The 21,187-nt window shown below is 34.8% G+C and overlaps 3 protein-coding genes across 3 annotated transcripts in view; 2 read left to right on the top strand and 1 right to left on the bottom strand.

The window, feature by feature from the left end:
* LOC129751284 (galactosylgalactosylxylosylprotein 3-beta-glucuronosyltransferase P-like) overlaps positions 1–21,187 on the bottom strand; it is a 319,836-nt gene that overhangs the window by 171,147 nt on the left and 127,502 nt on the right. The gene's annotated exons all lie outside the window — the stretch shown is intronic.
* Positions 1,366–12,689, top strand: LOC129751283 (uncharacterized). The gene is made up of 7 exons (XM_055746683.1): positions 1,366–1,617; positions 1,973–2,182; positions 2,260–2,546; positions 2,617–2,805; positions 10,682–11,060; positions 11,134–11,764; positions 12,378–12,689. Exons 1-7 carry the CDS (start codon positions 1,612–1,614, stop codon positions 12,560–12,562), a joined length of 1,887 nt encoding a protein of 628 aa, XP_055602658.1. The 5' UTR covers positions 1,366–1,611; the 3' UTR covers positions 12,563–12,689.
* Positions 19,799–21,187, top strand: part of LOC129753798 (uncharacterized) — a 10,573-nt gene continuing 9,184 nt past the window's right edge. The window contains exons 1-2 of the mRNA XM_055749647.1: positions 19,799–20,200; positions 20,623–21,174. Coding sequence (XP_055605622.1) covers positions 19,880–20,200; positions 20,623–21,174 — 873 coding nt within the window. The 5' untranslated portion in view covers positions 19,799–19,879. The remainder of the gene's footprint in view (positions 20,201–20,622; positions 21,175–21,187) is intronic.

The following is a 21,187-nucleotide window of genomic DNA, read 5'->3' as shown; positions in this document are numbered from 1 at the left end:
GATTGAAAAATGAAATCGATATAGTGGTTTTAGTCAGAAGTGTCAAATTCACACTCCAGGAACTTTAACGGGTAAAAGTTTCAGGTACGGATGAGGGTTAACCAAAAATCTTGATTTTAAATGCGTATGCCAAACAAAAGTTCTGAATCTGGATTCGTTAAAATAGTTTTTAGTGCAAAATATGTCAGAAGGTTGGTATTCGAAATCTGAATTCGGAAACAATCTTTTTTAACTATGAATCTTATAAACTCTCAAATTTTATAACAAATATATTTATTAAACAAAATTCATCGTTATTCTTATTTTTTATAAAGGCATAAGTTTTAAACATGTCCGCCAATCATAAATTTTCCACTGAATACAGAATTTGAATTATGGGGACTGCAGTTGTATTGGCCAATTGATTTCTCATTCTACTTAAATTCACGAGAAAGAAAATGTTGTAGAAACACAAGATTTCGAGCGCATTTGGGCGAATTGGCAAAAAATAGACGAGGGTTAGATACAGTGGAGAGGGCGAAAATGAAGTCAAAATTTTCCCAGCTGGCTGAAGGCTGGCCAAATGAATGTTGAGTGGAGGTTGTAGAATTTTTGCATTGTTTAAATAGTGATATAAACTGTGACGGCACTGTTACTTTCCCGGTATATTTTTTGCATCAGTTTCGACACTACTCTTGAGACTCACCTTGGTTGGACCCTTTTCACTGCGATGTATTCATGTTTCCCATTTTTTGCCTAATGAAATTTGAATGTAGCGTTTGGCGTGGTAAGACGGTAATCGCTGGCTCACTGATGACATGGGTTCGATTCCCGTCTCGGTACTGGGTGTTAAATGTTAATCTTATGTTGTTCATGTTTGTTCAGTCAGTAAAGCCTAAATCGGATTAGTAGACGGTGTATCTATGTGTATGCATATGATTTTTTTTCTCTCAAGAGTGAAAAGCTAACATACCTACTTGCTTATGCACAGATACATATGTCTAAAATTCTATCAAATCAACAACTTTTCCAGTTATTGTTACGTGGGAATTCAGCACTGTTGTAGTCTGAGCATCTTTGTCACACGTAAAAATTTATCATCACCAATCGGCTTGTTTCTTCTAATGTAAACAATAATTAAGCGTATCTCCACCAACTGCAAGCAGCTTGTCTCAGTCTCAGTGCCTCATGACTGCACCTGTCAATTGAATTTCTGACCCCGACTTACCTGTATGCGTTTAGTAAGATTTAGTAAATACACATTCTAATCGTATAAAACCTGAAATGTCGCAATAGCTGTAGACGTTCACGTAAGACACTAGCTTATTAAAATACTGGATTTTACGACACGAAGAGTTGATTCCGACTGGAGATTCAGCCGAGGTTCAGGTTCAGTTCTCGATTACCCCTGGTGTTGCGCGAATCGTTCCACGACAGCTAAAAAATTGATCCCACAAAACCACAGTCGATATTAATTAACACACATTTTCGGTTGATTGATTTCAATTTAGTGTCGGGATATAGAAAGCAGGAATATTGAGCTGTCTAGCAATCGTGCCACGGCTAGTGATTTGGAGATTTACACAAAGTGATAAATGCATTTGATTAGCGCCGAGTAGCTGCCTGCCGATTATGAAGGTTGATTGATTACGATAATTGGATATCCGTAGAACAGGCTCTATCGATGAATTTGTCGGATATCACGACAAATAGCCTAATGAAGCGATTAGTGTCAAACGGGCCGATAATCTCGGAAATGGCTGATAACGATTATCGCTTATTGGCATCTCCACATTAGTGGTTTTTGATAGTTGGTGTTTCTGTGCTGGCTAATGAGCTTTATATTAACTTTGGACGCGGTTGTCTCTTTTAGTGATATCTACGATAAAGTTGTTGTTGAAATGTTTATATCATAGCAAGAAATTTAAATATGGGTTTTTTCAGTATTCATAAAACATTTTACAATCATAATAAAATTTCTTATTACTCACAGATTAATCTAGCTGTCTATTTGCTGGTGTGTGCGCTACTCTTGATAGTATATGTAGAAGCTAAAAGTTCACCATGCCCATCGGTGTTCAGCTATGACGAACAGGAAGACACCTCGGACACATGGTACGGGACTCTGCGTCTCAAAACGAGCGTCGCGTTGCATGGCATCTTCATCGACGTCATCTTCGATGGGCAGGTGTTTGTCTTTGGGGTACGAAACCATTTTTTCTGAGAAAATATCAGTTCAAACACTTTAAACGATTTCAACTGGATTTCCAACGTTGACAGGCATATTTCAAAGATGTGACCACCAAGGATAATCTCCACTTCCACATCGAGGACAAGACTTATCGGTTGAATACTGGAGAAACGTTGATTTTGAAATTTTACGTGAAATACCACGAGCATGGAACGGTACCGATGCTACGACAAATACGCTTCAACGGGCAAAACATCTGTGTGGATGAATCAAATAGGGCCACGATTTCGGAAAAACCTACCGTGATTAAAAGTTTTGAAAAACCGGTTACGTTACAGGAAGTTGGAAATCAATCGAAACTTGAATCCAATCTAGGGTAATTTATTTAAAAATTTGGTGCAATTATCTTCAAGATCAATCTAAATATTTTCCTAAATTCGTTTAAGGAATCATCATTCATTCCAAACGGTTCAACCAATCAACTCAGGAACTCCTCAACGAGATTCAGCGCTGTCTAGTAGAAACCATCCCACATCATCTACTACTTCGGCTTCTCTAAAAAGTAGCACATTGAGACTTGAACCTGTGTACCAGAATGTGAAAAGTTTTACGAATGCTCCCGCCATTGAATCGAGGTATTTATTTATTCGATAAGTTTATTTTACTATTTCTAATGCTGTGTAAAATATGTACCTACTGCAAAATAATTTCCGCCGTTAGTATGAGACTCATACTAAGGGTAACTGATCGCCCTCAGCCATAACCTCGAAACTTTTTTTTTTCTTTTGGGGGTTCTCGTTGATGTTGTTCGCTGATGTTTAGAAGAAAAGATTTGCGTGTTTACTACGTTTTGGTTTACTGTTTTATTTCAACCATCTTCAGAAACTATTTTGTAATGTAAAATGAGGAGAAAAAAAATTATAATAATTAAAGCTTAATTAATAAAACGTACATAACCAAATAGTTTCTGAAGATGGTTGAAATAAAACAGTAAAACGAGACGTAAAAAACAAGCAAATCTTTTCTTCTGAACATCACCGAACAACATCAACGAGAATCCCCAAAAGATAAAACCAGCGGTGATCTAAACGGTCGTGAATTAAACCTCGAAACTTCGAAACTAGCCGAGCTGTTTTAAGGCACAATTTTCCCGTTTTTTTTGGATAATGTGCCGCTTTTTAGCCTACCCCTTTTCTGATAGGGTGACATGAAATAACTTAGATCTATATATATATATAAAAATGAATGTTTGTCCGTCTGTCTGTTCCCTATAGACTCGAAAACTACGGAACCGATCATCGTCAAATTTACCGTTTTAGGGATTTTAGGGCCGGAGATGGTTTCTATAATAGTTAAAACCCCTCCAACTTAAGGGAGAGGGGCTCCCATACAAAATTTACATAAAATATGACACAATCCATACAATTTATTAAAAATTTTCATCAAATTTCCCACACAATCGTGTTTCGACTTAGTAAAATGATTTATTATGGTGGTGGACAGTTTTTCATGTATTTGGATCAATCATTCTATTTACAAATATTTTTGTAGGATAGGGGGGTTCTTAAATATTGAATGTAAAGTATATCAGAGCTCAAACAATTTTCGTACGATTTTGATCAAATTTGGAACATTATAAAATACTTGATTTCATGAGATTATTGTTAGTTTTTGTAAAGGGGGCTCCTATACACAATCTTCAAAGTTATTATTAAATTTCTTCAATTTTCGAACAAATTCTATCAAAAATTTATAAATATTGATTGATTTGGCAAACAGGTTTTGATCTTATAATATGATATGTTGTATTGATTTTTTTTTCATTGAATATGTTTTTCTATTTGTCTGTCTGTTCCCGATAGACTCGAAAACTACTGAACCGACCAATTTGAAAAATGTTATGTAAGTGTTTTTGGGGTCGGTTTCTTAAATACTTAAAAGCCGTTCTAACAGGAGGGGAGCTCCAATACAATAAAAATATGACTTAATTTAAACAATTTTTGAAAACTACTCAACCGATCTAAGTGAAATTTGGTTGTACCCGTTCAAGACCGGGAATAGTTTCTATAATAATGTCATATCCTCCAAATGCAAAAGGCGGGAGTTCGCTTAGAAAATTAACAAAAATAAGATGAAATGCTCGATGGATTTTTTTAATAACTGATAACCGTAAGCTTTTCGATATAATTGATGATGATTTATTGAATTGACAAATATTTTTATAAGAAATAATATGATTTTTTGTATAGATAGACTCTTCCAATTATACGAATGAAGATTTTCATATTTAATAAATGTTATTAAGCAGACACGGATGCCACAAGGATGGTAAAGTGTCGTTAATAATAAACAATGCATGTTATAAACAAAATCAATGACTGAGTGTTTTCATGAAGCATGTGCAAAGTTGCCTCTATTTAAAAATTACTCCCGCATTTAAAGGGCCGATTTTGTTTTTAAATTTAAAGGGATTATTTATTAAATTGATGATCACTCCTATTGTGGCTCCTTCAACCTTCAAAAATTCAAGTTACGTTAAGCTTAGACAATCTAGAAGCTCAGTTGCCATGAAAAAATAGTTCTCTTTTGAATAATGTTGAAATTTTATTAAAATTTAATTGATGAAAAATAATTTTTACAAACTTAAATACAGACCCCGTTTGATTTTGGCAACACGCCCGCACATTTTGTGTTGCCAAAATAAAACGGTTTTTTCCCAACTTTTTTTTTAGTTATTTTTACATAAGACCTAATATTAATATCATTAACGTTATTTTTAGTCAATTTCCGACCATTTTAAGTCATTTTTTTTATAGTGTTTTTGATGCATTTTCCACTTTTCTTGTTTTATTAATAATGTTTGTTTATTTTTGTCAGATTTGCTGTTTTTGTCATTCTTTATCACTCTTTATCATTTTTAGTTGTTTTTTTGTCATTTAAATCTTTAGTTTGTATTTGTTTTTAAACTTTTTGAGTTTTTCATCTTTTTGTCATATTTGAGTACATACTTTTGCTTAACTGGAGAAGTGATCGAGCAATGGGAACCAACTTTGGCATGGGAGCATATTTGGACACGGAATAAGACTTTATGGTTGTTTGAGACACCTCCTTGATCTCAATGAACATATGAATCATCGAAACTCATATGAATTTTCAATAACTTGATATTAATTTTCTGAATGTGAAAAAACAATTGGAAACCATTCCGAGTTTATGTTTCATTTTCAGATTTGAAGTTCTTAAACTTCATTTTTATGCAGAATTCAAACAGAACAAAGCTTCAAAGCTTGAAAGCTTCTAGAATTGAACACTCATAACCAGCTTCCTAATTTGAAATTCATACTTTAATTCAGATTCCCAAGTCGGATAAAATATAAATAATTGAATCAATGATTTCAGATTTAATTCAAAGATTCGTGACTGAGGGCTCTGATACAAATTTAAATTCTTGACTTTACTTTAAATTCTGATCTGGAATCCAAATTCAGAAATCGATTTTTGTATATTCCATAAATCGTATTGAGATTCAATAACATATCCACAATTCAAATTGTGGATTCAGGTCAGAATTCAGATTCTAAACATATGTTCAAAATTCAGATTCAGATTCAGCACGTAAATGAGTTCACAATCAAATCAATTGGAGACCGCGAAAAAAATCCCATCCAAAAAACCACGTTTTTCGTCATTCTATATTTGAGAAACCACTGGACCAAAGTCTACAAACTATTTATTTCTGAATTGTTGTTTATTATTATTGTTCCTACACGATTTAAATTGTAGAATTGATTTTCAATAAAAATATTGGCTGATGATGAAACAGATTTATTATCATATATGATCTAGCCGTACAAAATTTTGCAGAAAATTCTATATTTTTATGGTGTACCGATAACATTTTAAATATTTCAGTTTATAATCCCCTTGCAAGAATCAGATAAGATTCACAGAAATGTAATCTTTTACTTTTGAACATTTTATTTATCATATAATCAAATCTCAAGAGCTTGATAGATTTAGCTTATTTGATTTGAGCGTAGAATTAGATTGTTGAATGGTTTTTTTTAAATATCTGATTGTATGTCCGATTCAAATAAACTTGATTCATCAGATTATTAGGAAAATTAAAAGATTTCAACCACCGATGAAAGTAAATTTCCTATTTTATTACTAAAGGATATACGAATCTAGCTTAAATTTTATAAGATTTTAGAAAATATTTTCAAAAGTTTCTATAAAATGAAATAGGAAAAACTATTGTTGTAAAAGAACCTAAAAATAATAAAAAAAAACCTTTTTTCATTTTGTTTTATTCATGCATTGAATGAGAAAAAATATTCTAAAAACAGGTCAGCAAAGCCCCCTCCCCTCGCGGTTCTTTCTACGGCCCTGATTTTCAAGGCCTTCCAGTGAGAAGAAATAAAGGAGGAGGCGGACTTCAATACAATTTTAGTGCCTATTTTAAAAGCTATTCGAGCAAATGGAACAAAAGGTTCTATGATTGTTTGAGACCCATCCCTACTCTGATTGGAAAAATAAAAAGAGGGGAAGGCGCCTATACATTTTTGCAATACTCGATTACAAATTTAGAATGCGAGGGTATTTAGGTGAACGAAATGTTCCCAAGATGGTGGGGAAACTGAAAGGGACAAATTTTTTCTTTACTGGAGAAATAATCGAGGAAACGGAACTAAATTTGGCATGGGAGCATATTTGGACACAGAATAAGACTTTATGGTTGTTTGAGACCCCTCCTTGATCTCAATGAACAAATAGGAAGAGGGAAGGTGGCCATCAACATTTTGTTTAAAGATCTCGACATCTTCAGTTGAAATGCACCGAATTTGGTATGGGATTGTATTTTGATACGAGCAATGTTTCTTTAATAATTTGTCACACTTCCCTTCTTCCATTGAGTGAGGGAGACGGGAACCTCATACATCATATCTATAGAATAAGTCACAGGAAAGAAACCAACTTTAGTAGGGGAGGATATTTGGAATAAATGGAATAAAAAAAGGAAAAAAAGGAATAAATGTTTCTATGCTAATTCGATAACCCTCCCTTAATGAGTGGGGGATAAATAGGGGTTCGATGAGCTCTCAAACGATTTTTTGAAAAAATCGATAGAATTTTTAGCAACTGAAGCCGAACTTATCATAGGAAAGTATATGGAAATGAGAATTTCAAAATCTTCCTTTCTTTTCAGGGGGAGATAGAAAAAGCAGAGGAGTGGACCCATACTTTTTTTTAATTGAATCAAGAAATTATCGAGCAAATGTTGCATAGAAAGCATTTGGGTACGAGAAATGATTTCTTGATAATAAAACAGGAGGACTTTCATAGTTTTTTAATGTCTCGAAAAATGGTTAAGCAAATAGAACCAAATTTGGCATGGGAGAGGAATCCCTTGGCTTCGGTTCATATAACCTTCTGTTGATTATTTACTATGTTCTGTACCGGTGCTGCCATGATGCCTCGCGCGGGTTCCAAACTCGACAAATTGCTCAATTTCTTCTTTCCTACATTTCCTACATAGATCGCATCAGAATGGTCACTAAATTACCAAATTACTTATTGGAAAAAAAACTTGCCCGGCTTGGGGATCGTGGTGAGAATCGAACACACTACCACAAGACCACGCCTAGATGTTGTTCTAACTGAAACTAAAACTCGAAGTGATGATTTGATGTTGGAAGCACATCAATGCACATTTTGTGACTTACCAAATCCCGTTTTGAGCACTTTTGTGCCCTTTGTGCTACTTACCGAATCTCGGTTAGAGCACTGTTGTGCCCTTTATGTGACTATAACGTACGTATAGATCACTTTTGCAACTTTCAAGTTCGTTAATGAGTACATATAGTTCACTCATGGGAACTGGGCAAAACAAGTCACATACAACGTACATATTAATCACTTTTGCAACTTTCAAGTTCATTAATGAGTACACGGAAAAAAGGTATAGTATTTCCAACAATAATCCACTTATATTCAATCATATATCTGATTAATTCTCGGCTAACTATAATTATTAAAATTTCAACAATACATATAATAGACAATCTGATTGATTTCGCACAGTCAACAATGTATATAATACATTCAACTATAGTTGTATGATTAATTTTGTTCATTCAACTATAAATATAATAGATTCAACTATATAAATAGTAGAATCAATTTTAATTATATGATTGATTTAATTATAAATATGATAGATTCAATTACAATTATGTATAATAATATGATTGATTTAATTATAAATATGATAAATTCAATTTTATTTCTATGATTGATTCACTGAGGTCAACTATAAATATTGTACATTCAATTTCTGTATATATTGGAAGTTATCATATCTGAAGCACTTTTTCGGAATAATTTTATGGCTACGTTTAATTTTTTTTATTATTTTAGCATTTTGCATTTAGTTCGTTTAAGCCGCCATGATGCTAGAAAACCTGACCGGAAATCCCGATATCCATGTCCTGGTTCCTCCGCTGGTTTTCTTTTTGGATCTTGATGCATGGTTGCCCAGGAAATTTTGCGTCTTAACTAATCGGTCCCGGAAGATGTCCGTGCTTCTGCACCCGGCGAAGATTGGCCTTGTGGGGCGAAATTTATTCAATTTCATGACATAAATCTATCATACGCTGACTTACCGTAATGTTTCTTGTGGAATCCTGCCAGGATCGTGTAAAAGAACGTCGAGACCCACATCGATTTCCCGGGCAGCCAGAGTAGGTGTACTTTTTCCAATTACGGGAACTGTCGGCCTTCTACAAGACCGCTGCCACGAACTGGTAGAGAAAAATGTTTCTCCATCACCGGAGAGAGCCCCAAAAACAGCGATACGATCGCTACAGGGAACACGTATTGGGTCCCACACTTACTTTTTTTTGTTTTTGCTGATGAACACTATAGTATTCAAGTAACACACAATCTATCATAACAATACAGTTTTATTTACTATATTTATGGTTCAATACCTAGAATCAATCATACATTTGTAGTTGAATCTATTATATTTACAATTGAATCAATTATACCACTACAGTTGAATCTATCATATTTACAGTTGAATGCCTAAAATCAATGAAACAATTGTAGTTGAATCTATCATATTGACAAATGAATCAATTATACCACTACTGTTGAATCTATCATATTTACAGTTGAATCAATTATACCACTACAGTTGAATCTATTATATTTATAGTTGAATGCCTATAATCAATCATACAATTGTAATTGAATCTACCATATCTACAGTTGGATCAATTATATTGGTACAATTGAATCAATTATACCATTACAATTGAATCTATTATATTCATAGTTGATTGCACAAGATCAATCAGCAGTTTGTAGTTGAATCTATTGTATTTATAGTTTAATGCATAAAATAAATCATACAGTTGAATGCATTATATTGATAGTTGATTGCGTAAGGACAATTAGAAGTTTGTAGTTGAATCTATTATATAAGTAATTGAATGCGAAAAAATCAACTGCATTACGATTATTGGTATAACAAGCTGAAATAATTGAAACAACTGTCGTCTTTTTTCTCCGTGTACATAAAGTTCACCAAAGGGAATTGGGCTGTTGATTCTCTTTGTCAGTCAATATGTAACTTTCAATGCCTTCATTCAATTAAATACGTGACTTTCGGTTGCTTGGGAATTTTGTACAAGTAAAACATTTATTTTGGCCGAAATTGGGAACTTATGAATAAATGAATACGGAGACCTAATTTTAAACACAAACAAATTATTAGAAAAAAAATGAGGTCAGGATTTGTGAACAGAAAAACATTATTTAATAATATTAGAGTCTATCCTTTCAGTGGCTGCCCTTTCATTTTTTCAACACTTCTAACTTCTAAGCTCTAATTTTAAAAATAACATATATTTGAAAAATTTAGCCCATTAGGGTGCTTAGTTTCAAAGTCAAAGACAGGTGACCTGAATAACTGATCTTCTCGGTTTATAATACTTTTCATAGATGGCAGTTCCAAAAAAACTGGCTATGGTGAAATTCTCAAAAAGCTCTTCAGAATCTTTAGATCGGAACTGAAGTTTTCAGAACTTGTTATAATTTTCACGTAAAACTTGAAAAAAAAACCCCGTCGGACCTAAACGATCTTATTTGAAAACATAATTCATTAAATATACGTGGTGAGCATGTTTCTGTACAAAAATAACAGAATAATAAAATATTCATTTCAAACTGTGAGAGTATGCCAATACTTAACACTTCCAACAGGAAATAAGAAATGATTTTTTTTTGAGCTTTTGTGCTCACCACCCTCCTGTCCCGATATTTTAAAGCTCATCACTTCCCTAAGGATAGTTTGGCACACATTTGTACCGAAATGCCACATAAATCGGCCTTTCTGAGTCCTTCTACCGCCCTCTGGGCGGTAAGGCCCACTTTGAAAACCACTGAAATATTTGTTCTTGAAAGAACATTATCTAATTTATCAATTGATTATATTTCCAACAGTTTTGTCCAGACAACTCCCTCAGAGAGAACTGACCAACACAGAAGGACTCAAGAATCAGCTCATCCCACGAAACTATATGACCCGATCCAGGATCCAACGATTTGGAAGAAACCAACCGGAGGTTCCACCGAAAGAACAACTCCAGCTACCCATAAGGACCATTTGTATGTCGGAGGTCTTAGGAATACAGGATCTGTTTTAATGGGTAGAATTTCCACTGATCCTCCAACAGTTCAAGTTGACAGAAGTTCAGGGGCAGCAGAAATATCGGGATTTTTTGAAAGTGATTACCACCATCAGCAAACGAGGACAACGACAACGAGAAAACCAACCTTTTTTCAAGGCGATTATGCTTTTATTAAAAATCCGGAAACAACGGTAAGTTCTGTATTTTTAGCAAAAAAAAATCTTAATAAAAGAAGCTTGAATAGGATATTTTTGAATCCCACAGACCCACTACATCAATTCTTTCGATGATGACATTTGTGGAACCATCGTTCCTAAGGCTAATCCACTGGTGACTCACGGAAACACAGCTCAGGCTTCTCAATTCCCCTGGCATGGTGCTCTGTATCGATCGACGGTGACCGAGCTGAAGTACCTTTGTGGAGCTACTGTTGTATCGAAGCGGATTGCCATCACTGCGGCTCACTGTGTTGCTCATGATAAAAGTAGCGATCCAATCGATCCCGGCAGTTTGTTGCTGTATTTGGGAAAAACGAATCTCAAAAAGTGGACCGGACCGGAACAGGATGCCAAAATCGATCGGATTCACATCCATCCCGATTATAACTATCGAAGATTTTTTGCGGATATTGCCGTACTGCGACTTCGGAACGACGTGAAGTTTACCCATTTCATTAGACCGGCCTGTTTGTGGAATTTTGATGAAGACTACAAGGTTCTGATCAATAAGGTGGGATTTGTTCCGGGATGGGGATACAACGAGCAGGGTCTCGTTAGTGAAGAACTGTCTTATGCTCAAATGCCAGTTGTAGCTCATGAAACCTGCATATGGTCAAACAGGGACTTCTTCAGCAAGGTGACCTCCAATACGTCGTTTTGCGCTGGCTTCAGGAATGGTAAGATAGAAATGAACGATTTATCGGCCTTATCGGTGAAAAGTGATGTCCTTTTTAGTATGAATCTCTTATTAATTTTAAATTTTATAGATGGATAGAATGTTAGAAGAAATAAAAAATGGTGAAACTGAGCGGGTAAAATTTTATTTAGAAGTATTATCATCACATAGTAAATTTTTGTTCAGCCCGGGCCAACTACTATGAACTGGTAGATACAGATAGAGCTGCATCTACCATCACACATTAGTAGGCCAAGTGAGGCCAAGTTTTTTTCTTTCAAATTTCAAGTTTCCGCTTGTGAGGCGAAACAAGCGGAAACTAACAGTTCGAACGAACAAAACTTCATAGTTGGCCCGTGCTGAACAAATATTTGCTATGTTATGACAATGCTTCGCTAAAATTCTACCCGCTCATTTTCATCATCTTCTATTTCTTCTATCTTTTTATTCGCCTATAAAATTCTTAACATGCTCTTACTTAAAAAGACATCACTTTTCACCGATAAGACCGATTGATCAAGTAACAAACATAAATAACGGTGATTAATCTGTCTTAAAATTGTTAGTATTTATCTTGTATTGGTGGCAACTAAAGTTTTGAAATCTTTTTTCAGGGACATCCGTATGCAACGGTGATAGTGGTGGAGGCATGGTATTCAAGCAGAACAACCATTGGTATTTGCGTGGGATTGTTTCTGTCAGTGCTGCGCTGCAGAATAACGTCAGTTGCGATACCAACCACTATGCCGTTTTTACTGATGTGGCGAAATTTCTACAGTGGATTCAGAGTTTCATGTAAAATTTTAACCAGGGTTTTAATCAGCCCTTTAGATTTTTGGAAAATATTATCAAATAAACTAACCAAAGTGTCCCTCAAATAAATATATGAATACGTATTACAGTTGTAATAAAAGGTAACAAACTTATACGCATTTTTTTATAAATTTTGTTTAATGGAAATTGAGAATGTAAATTTCGCCTAATCCTACTGTCAAAATGTCTTTTGAGAAAGTTAGCTCTGTTGGTTATTGTCCTGTGAAAATTTAGTGGCAACCTTTACCCATTCTTGGTTGAGCGTTCTAATGTTCCATCGTATGCCAGACTTGCGGTCGAAATATTCAATCGCTCAGGATAAACTAGTTTCCTTTTTATGTAGGTAAATAAAATGTTCAGTTAGATTAGCTTTTTGATAGAAAAACTCATGCTTCCGCACATGTTAACCATTTCAATTTGCGAAAGACACCTTACAATGTTCACAAAAGTGATTCTTTTATTGTTCTCTAGGATAGTCCTTCAAATGTACGAGAATACAATCAAAAACGCATTCTAAGAGAACAACTTGATTAAGTGATGACCTGTTTAATCGTGCAGGAGGGAATTTTAAACTAAAACCTCCTGGGTTTATTCGACCCATAACTTTGTTATCTGTATGACAAAAGACAAATGACAAATGACTAAAGTTACAAAAATGGTAAAAATGACCAAAATGATACATTTTTGATATGCCTTGCATCTAAATGTAAATAGAAATGAATTTCTGTCTGTTGCCTATAGACTCAATTTGCGTGAAACTTAGCAGATGGGGTATTGGAGGCAAGGGAAGGTTTCTATAATGGTTTGAGACCCTTTCCTTTTCTAGAAGGGGAGAGCCTCCCAAACAAAAAACAAATGTTTTTATAACTCGGGAACCGATCAAACAAATATTATCAAATTTGGCATGAGATGATATTTGGGTACGAGAAATATTTCTATGATTATTCGAGACCCCTCTTTCTTTCCAGTAGGGAGATAGGAAGCGGAGGGGGCTCTCTTATAATTTTTGACATAACTTGAGGATCATTCTCAAGCAAATGAAACCAAATTTGGCATGTGAGAGTATTTCGATACGAAAAATTTTTCTATGATTATTTGAGACTCTTCCCTTCTTCTAGTGGAGAGATTGAAAGGGGGAGGGGGGCTTCCGTACCATTTTTATTGCAAAATTCTCTATAACTTTTTGAGCAAATGGAACCAAATTGGCTTGGGAGGATATTTGGATATGGGAAAAGGTTCTATGATTGTTTGAAACTCCTCCCGAATAACATAGAAAGAAGGGATGGAGCCCGTACAAATTTTTGCAATACTCGATAACAGATCAAGCAATTCGAATCAAATTTGGCATGCAAGGGTATTTAGGTGAACGATATGTTCCCAAGATTTTTTGAATCTCTTCTCACCTTTCATTAGAGCAACATAAAGGCGAAGGGGGCTCCCATACATTTTTTTTTAGAACTGGTGAAATAATGGAGCAAATGGAACAAAATTTAACATAGGAGGATATTTGGATACGGAAAAAGACTCTATGGTTGTTGAGACCCCCTTTGATTCCTGTTAACACAGGAAGGGAAGAGGGAGCCACCACAGTTATTTTTTTTAAGATGTCGAGAGATAATCAGTCGAAAGGCACCAAATTTGTATTTAAATACGAGTAATCTATATATACCTATATATAAAACAAATTTCTGTCTGTCTGTCTGTCTGTTCCCTATAGACTCGGAAACTACTAAAACGATTTGCTTGAAACATGGCAGGTGGGGGCATTGGGCATTGGCATATTTCTATGATCATCTTTCCAGTAAGGAGATATAAAGGGGAGAGGGGGCCTCTTTTATAATTTTTTACATAACTCTTAAACTTATTAAGTAAATGGAACCAAATTTGACATGCAAGAGTATTTGGGAACGAAAAATGTTCTAATGATTATATGAGAACCCTTCCTTCATCTAGCAAGGAAAAGGGAAAAGGGGAGGAGAGTTTCATACAATTTTAACTGGCTAACTCGAGAACTACAACTGCAAATGGAACCAAATTTCGCATGGAAGGGTATTTGGGTACGAGAAATTCTTCTATGAATATTTGATATCCCACACTTCTTTAAAGAGGTAGATGAAAAATGGTGAGGGAGGGAGGAGGGGTGTGGTACCTCCTTTACAATTTTCAGTATAACTGAAGAGCTGATCGATCAAATGGAACCATATTTGGCATGTGAGGGTATACGAGGTATATATAAATACGAGAATTGTATCTATAATAAAGTCCCACCTTTCCTTAAACTGAAAGATATAGAGGAGGAAAGCAAATGAAAACAAATTTGGCATTAAAAGGGTATTTGAGTACGAAACATATTTATATGAATATTAAGTTCTCACCTCCCCATTCAATGGGTAGATAGGAAGGGGGGATGGTACTCCCTTTCAAGTTTATGCATAACTCAAGAATTTACTACCCATATAAAACCAAATTTCGCATGGGATGGTATTTGAATACGAAATATATTTCTTTGTGAAACAATTCTTATCTTGCAGTAAGTGGATAGGATTGGGAATATAGGAAGGGAAGAGGATGGTTTGCATTAATTTTTTTTTTACAAAATCCGAGAAATGGACAAAACTTCCTTCCAGTGAGAAGGTACAAAGGAAGAGGGAGGTGGGACCAATACAGTTTTGTTAGCATAAGTTCTCAATTAATGCTAAAGAAGCCAACAAATAGAAACAAATATGGCATGGAAAGGTTTTTGGGTAAGAGATATGTTTCTACAATTGTTATAGACTAAGGTTGCCAGAGATTTTTCAGCAAGTATCCGGGCCGGACAAACCGTACAATTTTATATAAAATCCAGGCCAAATCCGGACATTTGATTTCAAAAGTGCGATCATAAATCCGAGCAATATCCGGCAAATTTTCTCAAAACCCAGAAATTACTCAACAAAAACCAAAAATAAAATTGAAAAAAAATATTTTTTCATCAAAACTCATCGACAATTTGAATTGTACTTTGGGCTTCCAAAAAACCTTTCATGATTGTTTTTACAAAACTTGCTCAAAAAAACTCGTGTTGGAGGCGATTGTTGTTTTTTTTTTGTTGGATTTGCCAAATAAAGTTAATAAATCCGGAAATTATTCAATGGAATCCGGGCAACCGGGCCGGGCTTCACTTTTTCTAAATTTTATATTAAATATCCGGACAAACCCGGATAAAACCGGGCAATCTGGCATGCTTATTATAGACCCTTACGCTTAACAGTGTAGAGAGGGGTAGAAGAAGGTTCCATATAAATTTTGATGCATCGTTTAAGAACTTATTGTCGTACTTGAAGCTTTAATTTTCGGATAGCTTCCAGAACACAAACACGACATCACTGTTCCTCGTAAAATTCGTTAACAGAATGACGCGCAACACGACCTTCTTTTCTTTCGTGTGCACTTTTTGTTTCCGCTCTCTTTCTTTCAAATGTCTTCCAAATGGAATCGTTAAAGCTCTTTCGTTAAGTTCTCTTAAATGCTACACGTCAAATTATGTCTAACGTTTTTGTCATAGAATATATCCACCAATATCATTTGTGATTTATATATTTTAATTTTTATTTTATATATCTCAATATCTTTCAATATCCACCACAATACCACCCGCCTCTACTCTGAGAGTTTTTCTTAATCATTCTAACAATAATCTTATGAAATAAGATTTTTTTAGCGTTCTTGTTCTTCTTTTTTCAAATATGATACGAATCTTGAATCAATTTCATCCATTTTCTGAGTCTTTCAATGGTATTCATGTTTTTTAACTATTCTTTCAGTATGTAATAGCTTACTTCATAATTCTTTTTACATAACCAATATGTAATAGCTTGAATTTCAAAATTTTAATCAAACCAAGAATAAATATCATTTAGCTTCTCGTCGAACTTCAGTCTTTCAATCTCGAAATCTTTCATCAAAGTTGATTATTTCATTGAATCATTAAATCTATATGCTTATTAAGTCAGATTCTTGTGTCCCAATATGCAAAATTTTTAAAATCTTCCATCAATGATTTTTTTACCCATTCTAATATCATTATTCGTTAAGATTCTTAATTTTTTTTTATTTGGTAATCAAATTGATTCTCAAATATTAACTAACGACTCTATTTCATATTTATGATTATTTTTTTTTTTTTTCATTTGGTTCTATCTTTTCTTTCTTTTTATCTTTTTTTAAATATGTTTTTTTTTACCTTTTTTTTATCTTTCTTCATTCAGTTTCTCACTCAAGTGTAAGCCAAATTGGTTATCGTTGGTACTAAATAATTGAGGGTCTTTTTTTCGAATCATTCGACTTTCTTTTTCAGGATGACCGGAAGATCCAAATCTTTCATAGGAGTTACAATATTCATCGAAATTTTTCATCTAACCATTCAATTAGTAAATTTATTCTGTATTCATAAGTTGAATATTTTTTCTAATCAATATTAATTTTGTTTTCTCTTCATTCTATTTATTTTCTCCTTTTGTTTATTTGTTATTTTCTCTTTTTTTTTCATTTATACCTTCTCATTCCTTCAGTATTTTCGTTGATTCTCTTTTCCGATTTTCTTATGTTTCACTATTGTTTCCTTTTTCCATCCTCTACTATAATTCTATTCCCTTTTATGTTCTCCGTCTTTCCTCTTAACTATTAAATCTCATTCGTATCTGATTTTTTTTATTTAAACTTTTGTAGCTCAGTTATAAAACTATTATTCTCTGGATCCTAATTTTTTCTATCTCCACTTACTTTTGTTTATATTCCTTTTTTTTATTCTGTCCGCATTTCTGCACCACTTCTCTCTCCATGATTCCGCAAGGCATTTCCTTTTTTGGCAAATTTTTCTTATCTTTCTGTTTTCCATCTAAAACCTACTATCAGGTCTAATTTGATATTTTTAGAATAGTCCTTATCCTCACTTCTCTTGTGACTTTCTCTTTTCCTTTTGTTTTTCCTCTCCTTTTTTATCTGTTGAATTATTTAACTGTTTCTTCTATCTTTTTTTCATCCTCTATTATTACATATATTCTCTTATATGATCTCCACCTTTCCTCTAAACTACTTCCACAGAATGAATATCATTTCATGATATGATTTTATGATGATAATCTGTAAGTAACAAACTACCTACTATAATTCAGACTCTTTCATCTGAAAAAAAGTCGTTCGTTGGTTGATCTTAACTCATTCCTGGTCTTTCATAGGATCATCCATGAAACATCATTAGTCTCAGTCCGAGACTTTGATTAATCAAAAAATCCACAGAATCAGAAATCAATTTCCATAAGTCAGTAAATGTTCCGAATCTTTCATCAGACAGCCTCTAAATATCTCCTTAATTAGTTGATCAACTGATCAATTAAAAAAAAATTCTGCCTAACGAGATTGTGAAATTTCCAAGTCTTTCATTGGAAAATTCATTGGAGAAATTTCTTTCGAGTCTTTCATCGAATCATCAGTTTATCAGCCCGAGTCTTTCATCGGAAAAATTCCTTCCGAGTCTTTCATCGGAAAAATTACTTTCGCGTCTTTCATCGAGTCAATAGTTTATCAGCCCGAGTCTTTCATCGGCAGAATTCGTCTGTATTAATTCCGAGTCTTCCATCGGATGGCCGCTTCTTCTTGATTCAATACAACAAATAAATCAAAAGTGCTGCCCGAGTCTTTCATCGGTTTAATTCTAATATCCATATAACTATTCCGAGTCTTTCATCGAAATTATCACACGCCATTTAATTCGAGTCTTTCATCGAATCATAAGCAAATTACCCCGAGTCTTTCATCGGTATCATTCATTCAACTAGCGCGAGTCTTTCATCGGCATTCAAATTGCACTCGTTACGATTGTTCCGAATCTGTAATCGAATTGGTGCTGCGGGAAATCTTTTTTTTTTATGCAGGATCTTTGTACAATACATTTACTCAACTAACTTACCAAACGTAGGTTTGACCAGCTGCGCCATTGTCGTACTTGAAGCTTTAATTTTCGGATAGCTTCCAGAACACAAACACGACATCACTGTTCCTCGTAAAATTCGTTAACAGAATGACGCGCAACACGACCTTCTTTTCTTTCGTGTGCACTTTTTGTTTCCGCTCTCTTTCTTTCAAATGTCTTCCAAATGGAATCGTTAAAGCTCTTTCGTTAAGTTCTCTTAAATGCTACACGTCAAATTATGTCTAACGTTTTTGTCATAGAATATATCCACCAATATCATTTGTGATTTATATATTTTAATTTTTATTTTATATATCTCAATATCTTTCAATATCCACCACACTTATCAACCAATAATGGAACTATATTTGATATAATAGGATTTTTGTGTACGAAAAAAATGGGTATGATGGGAAGGACAGGGGGCTCTCTTATCAGTTTTTAGCATATATCCATAACATATCTAGCGAAAACCCCTCTTTTATAAGTTAGGTTGTTTACATACGAATAATTTGAGACCCTCCTTTTTCAGGGCGAAGCTCAAAGAAAAAGATTAAAATTATCAGATCTTAAAAAAAATTTTAGGCTAAGATTTAGAAAATTAGTTTAAGTCATCTTTGTATTGCAATTCAAAACTCTAGCTGCAGCTCTCATTTTATAGTGGTTGTTTTTGAATTATGTAATAATTTGACTTAAAACAATGCCAACAAAACATTAAAAATTTGAATAATTTCTGAAAATATCGTTTATTTTCGAAAGGTGTAACAAAGCTAGTGTTTGTATAATTATTTGGAATCCTTCAACACACGTTAGGTTTTTGGTGTTATTTGGTTGTTTACCAATAGAAACCCTGCCGTTTTATCAGGTCTTGTCTTTTGAGCCATTTTTAGAGCACCTGTAGGAGGCTCCTGGCAAAGCAATTTCAGAGTCTTAAAAACTTAGACGGTCGCCATACATTGAAAACAACACATAGGAATTTCATTTTCATAAGCAATAAATCACCGAATCACTGCAAACAATCTTAATTTTACCAAAACTAATAAAAAAAAGTAAAACAAAGCTTTAAATTTCCACACCAGTGACAATAAACTTACATTCATATAATTAGACTTGTCGATACAGACTCCTTAAACAGAATATGTAAATGCACTACTTCCAGTTACTAGCGGTAAACTGTGAGTGATCTCAATGCTGACAACACATTGCCATTGCAATCTGTAATCTTAGACGATGTAAGTAAGTTTTATTCGCTAGAGATCATTACTAGAGCAACCTTCGATCGGTGAGGATGCTCATCGCGTATCAATTAAGTTAGTAGACGTTAGTCCCGTCCGCGCGATTTTTTTTTTCAAAATGAATCCACCTACATCCGCTTTCCTAGCGCCAAACGGGAACCATATCTCCCGGCGTCTGTTCCGTTACGCTCTGTTGTTGCTGATAATACAATCACAAGGTGGCGCCTATCCAGGCCGTTACGTCAACGTTGATGGGCATTTGTCGCAGCCGCAGATTGCTCCTGTGGAGGAACCACCGGGATGTAACGAGTTTTTTACGCTTGACCAGGAAGATTACGACGCAAAGCGATACGAAGCAACGCTGCTGCTGAAAACGAACGTGCCCCTTCGGGATGTCCAGGTGGACATACGGTTCGATCGAGCTGTTGATTTACTTGGGGTGAGTATAGGATTACTTGCATTCTTAGTCACTCGTGACGTACACGTGCCTCGATTACGTAGACTATCTATCAGACAGACTTATTTTTGAGTCTTCTATCGGTTGTGGTCAATGTTGTTGTATTCGAATCGATCACGCCGTCACGATTCTATTAGTAAACAACCCATCCGAGGCGTGATTACGAATGCCATAGAATGTATTAATGCATAATAAATAATAATTGTCCGATGGACATCAGTGGACTAGTTTTATTTCGCATCGTTACGTACCTTGAGCGACTTTTTTTTCTAGAATGTGGGATTCCCCCTTGATCACTTAAGAAATTGCAGCCCTTCAGGTGAAAACAGAAATTAATAATGACTTGAAAAGGTTTAATTTGTTTCCATTGACGAATGATACAACATTCTCTACAATTTTTTCAGACTTACTTCGGCACCTCATCAACGACTAATAACCGAGATTTTCGCATAGTGAAACAAAACTTCAATGTGCATGCTGGAGCAACGCTCAAGCTTAAAATAGAAGTTAACTTCTCTACAACGCTTATGCCATGGCTGGAAGTAATTCAGTTAAATGGAAAAGTTCTATGCCCAAAGCTTCCGGAAGAGCCCAGGTCCACCATAGCCAAGGATCGTCCCACCGTTTACCGTTTTGCTCCATCCACTTGGACGCTCAGGCAACAACCTGTTGCCTCCAGTAGAGAGTTTGTAGGTGCTAGTGGTTATCCAGTTCTAGTGTCCAATCGAGGCTACGTGTATCCAGTTCAAAATCCCCGAGCTGCACCTCTAACGGATGTTCCAAGAAATTTTACGAATAATCACGACTCGCGCTTCAACTCGTCGTGCCAGGTAATGAGTCCCAATATTGCTACGTCAGACGGTAGATGGGATGGGGTAGCTACTTTGGTAGCCGAAGAAAGCATGGATACGGTACGCATAGAAGTTGTCTTCGATAAACCGATTTACATCCTTGGGGTAAGTTCATTGT

Source organism: Uranotaenia lowii, chromosome 3, assembly GCF_029784155.1.
Source record: "Uranotaenia lowii strain MFRU-FL chromosome 3, ASM2978415v1, whole genome shotgun sequence".
Taxonomy (NCBI): Eukaryota; Metazoa; Arthropoda; class Insecta; order Diptera; family Culicidae; genus Uranotaenia; species Uranotaenia lowii.
The sequence above is the reverse complement of the archived record's forward strand: the minus strand, read 5'-3'. Positions and strand labels throughout refer to the sequence as shown.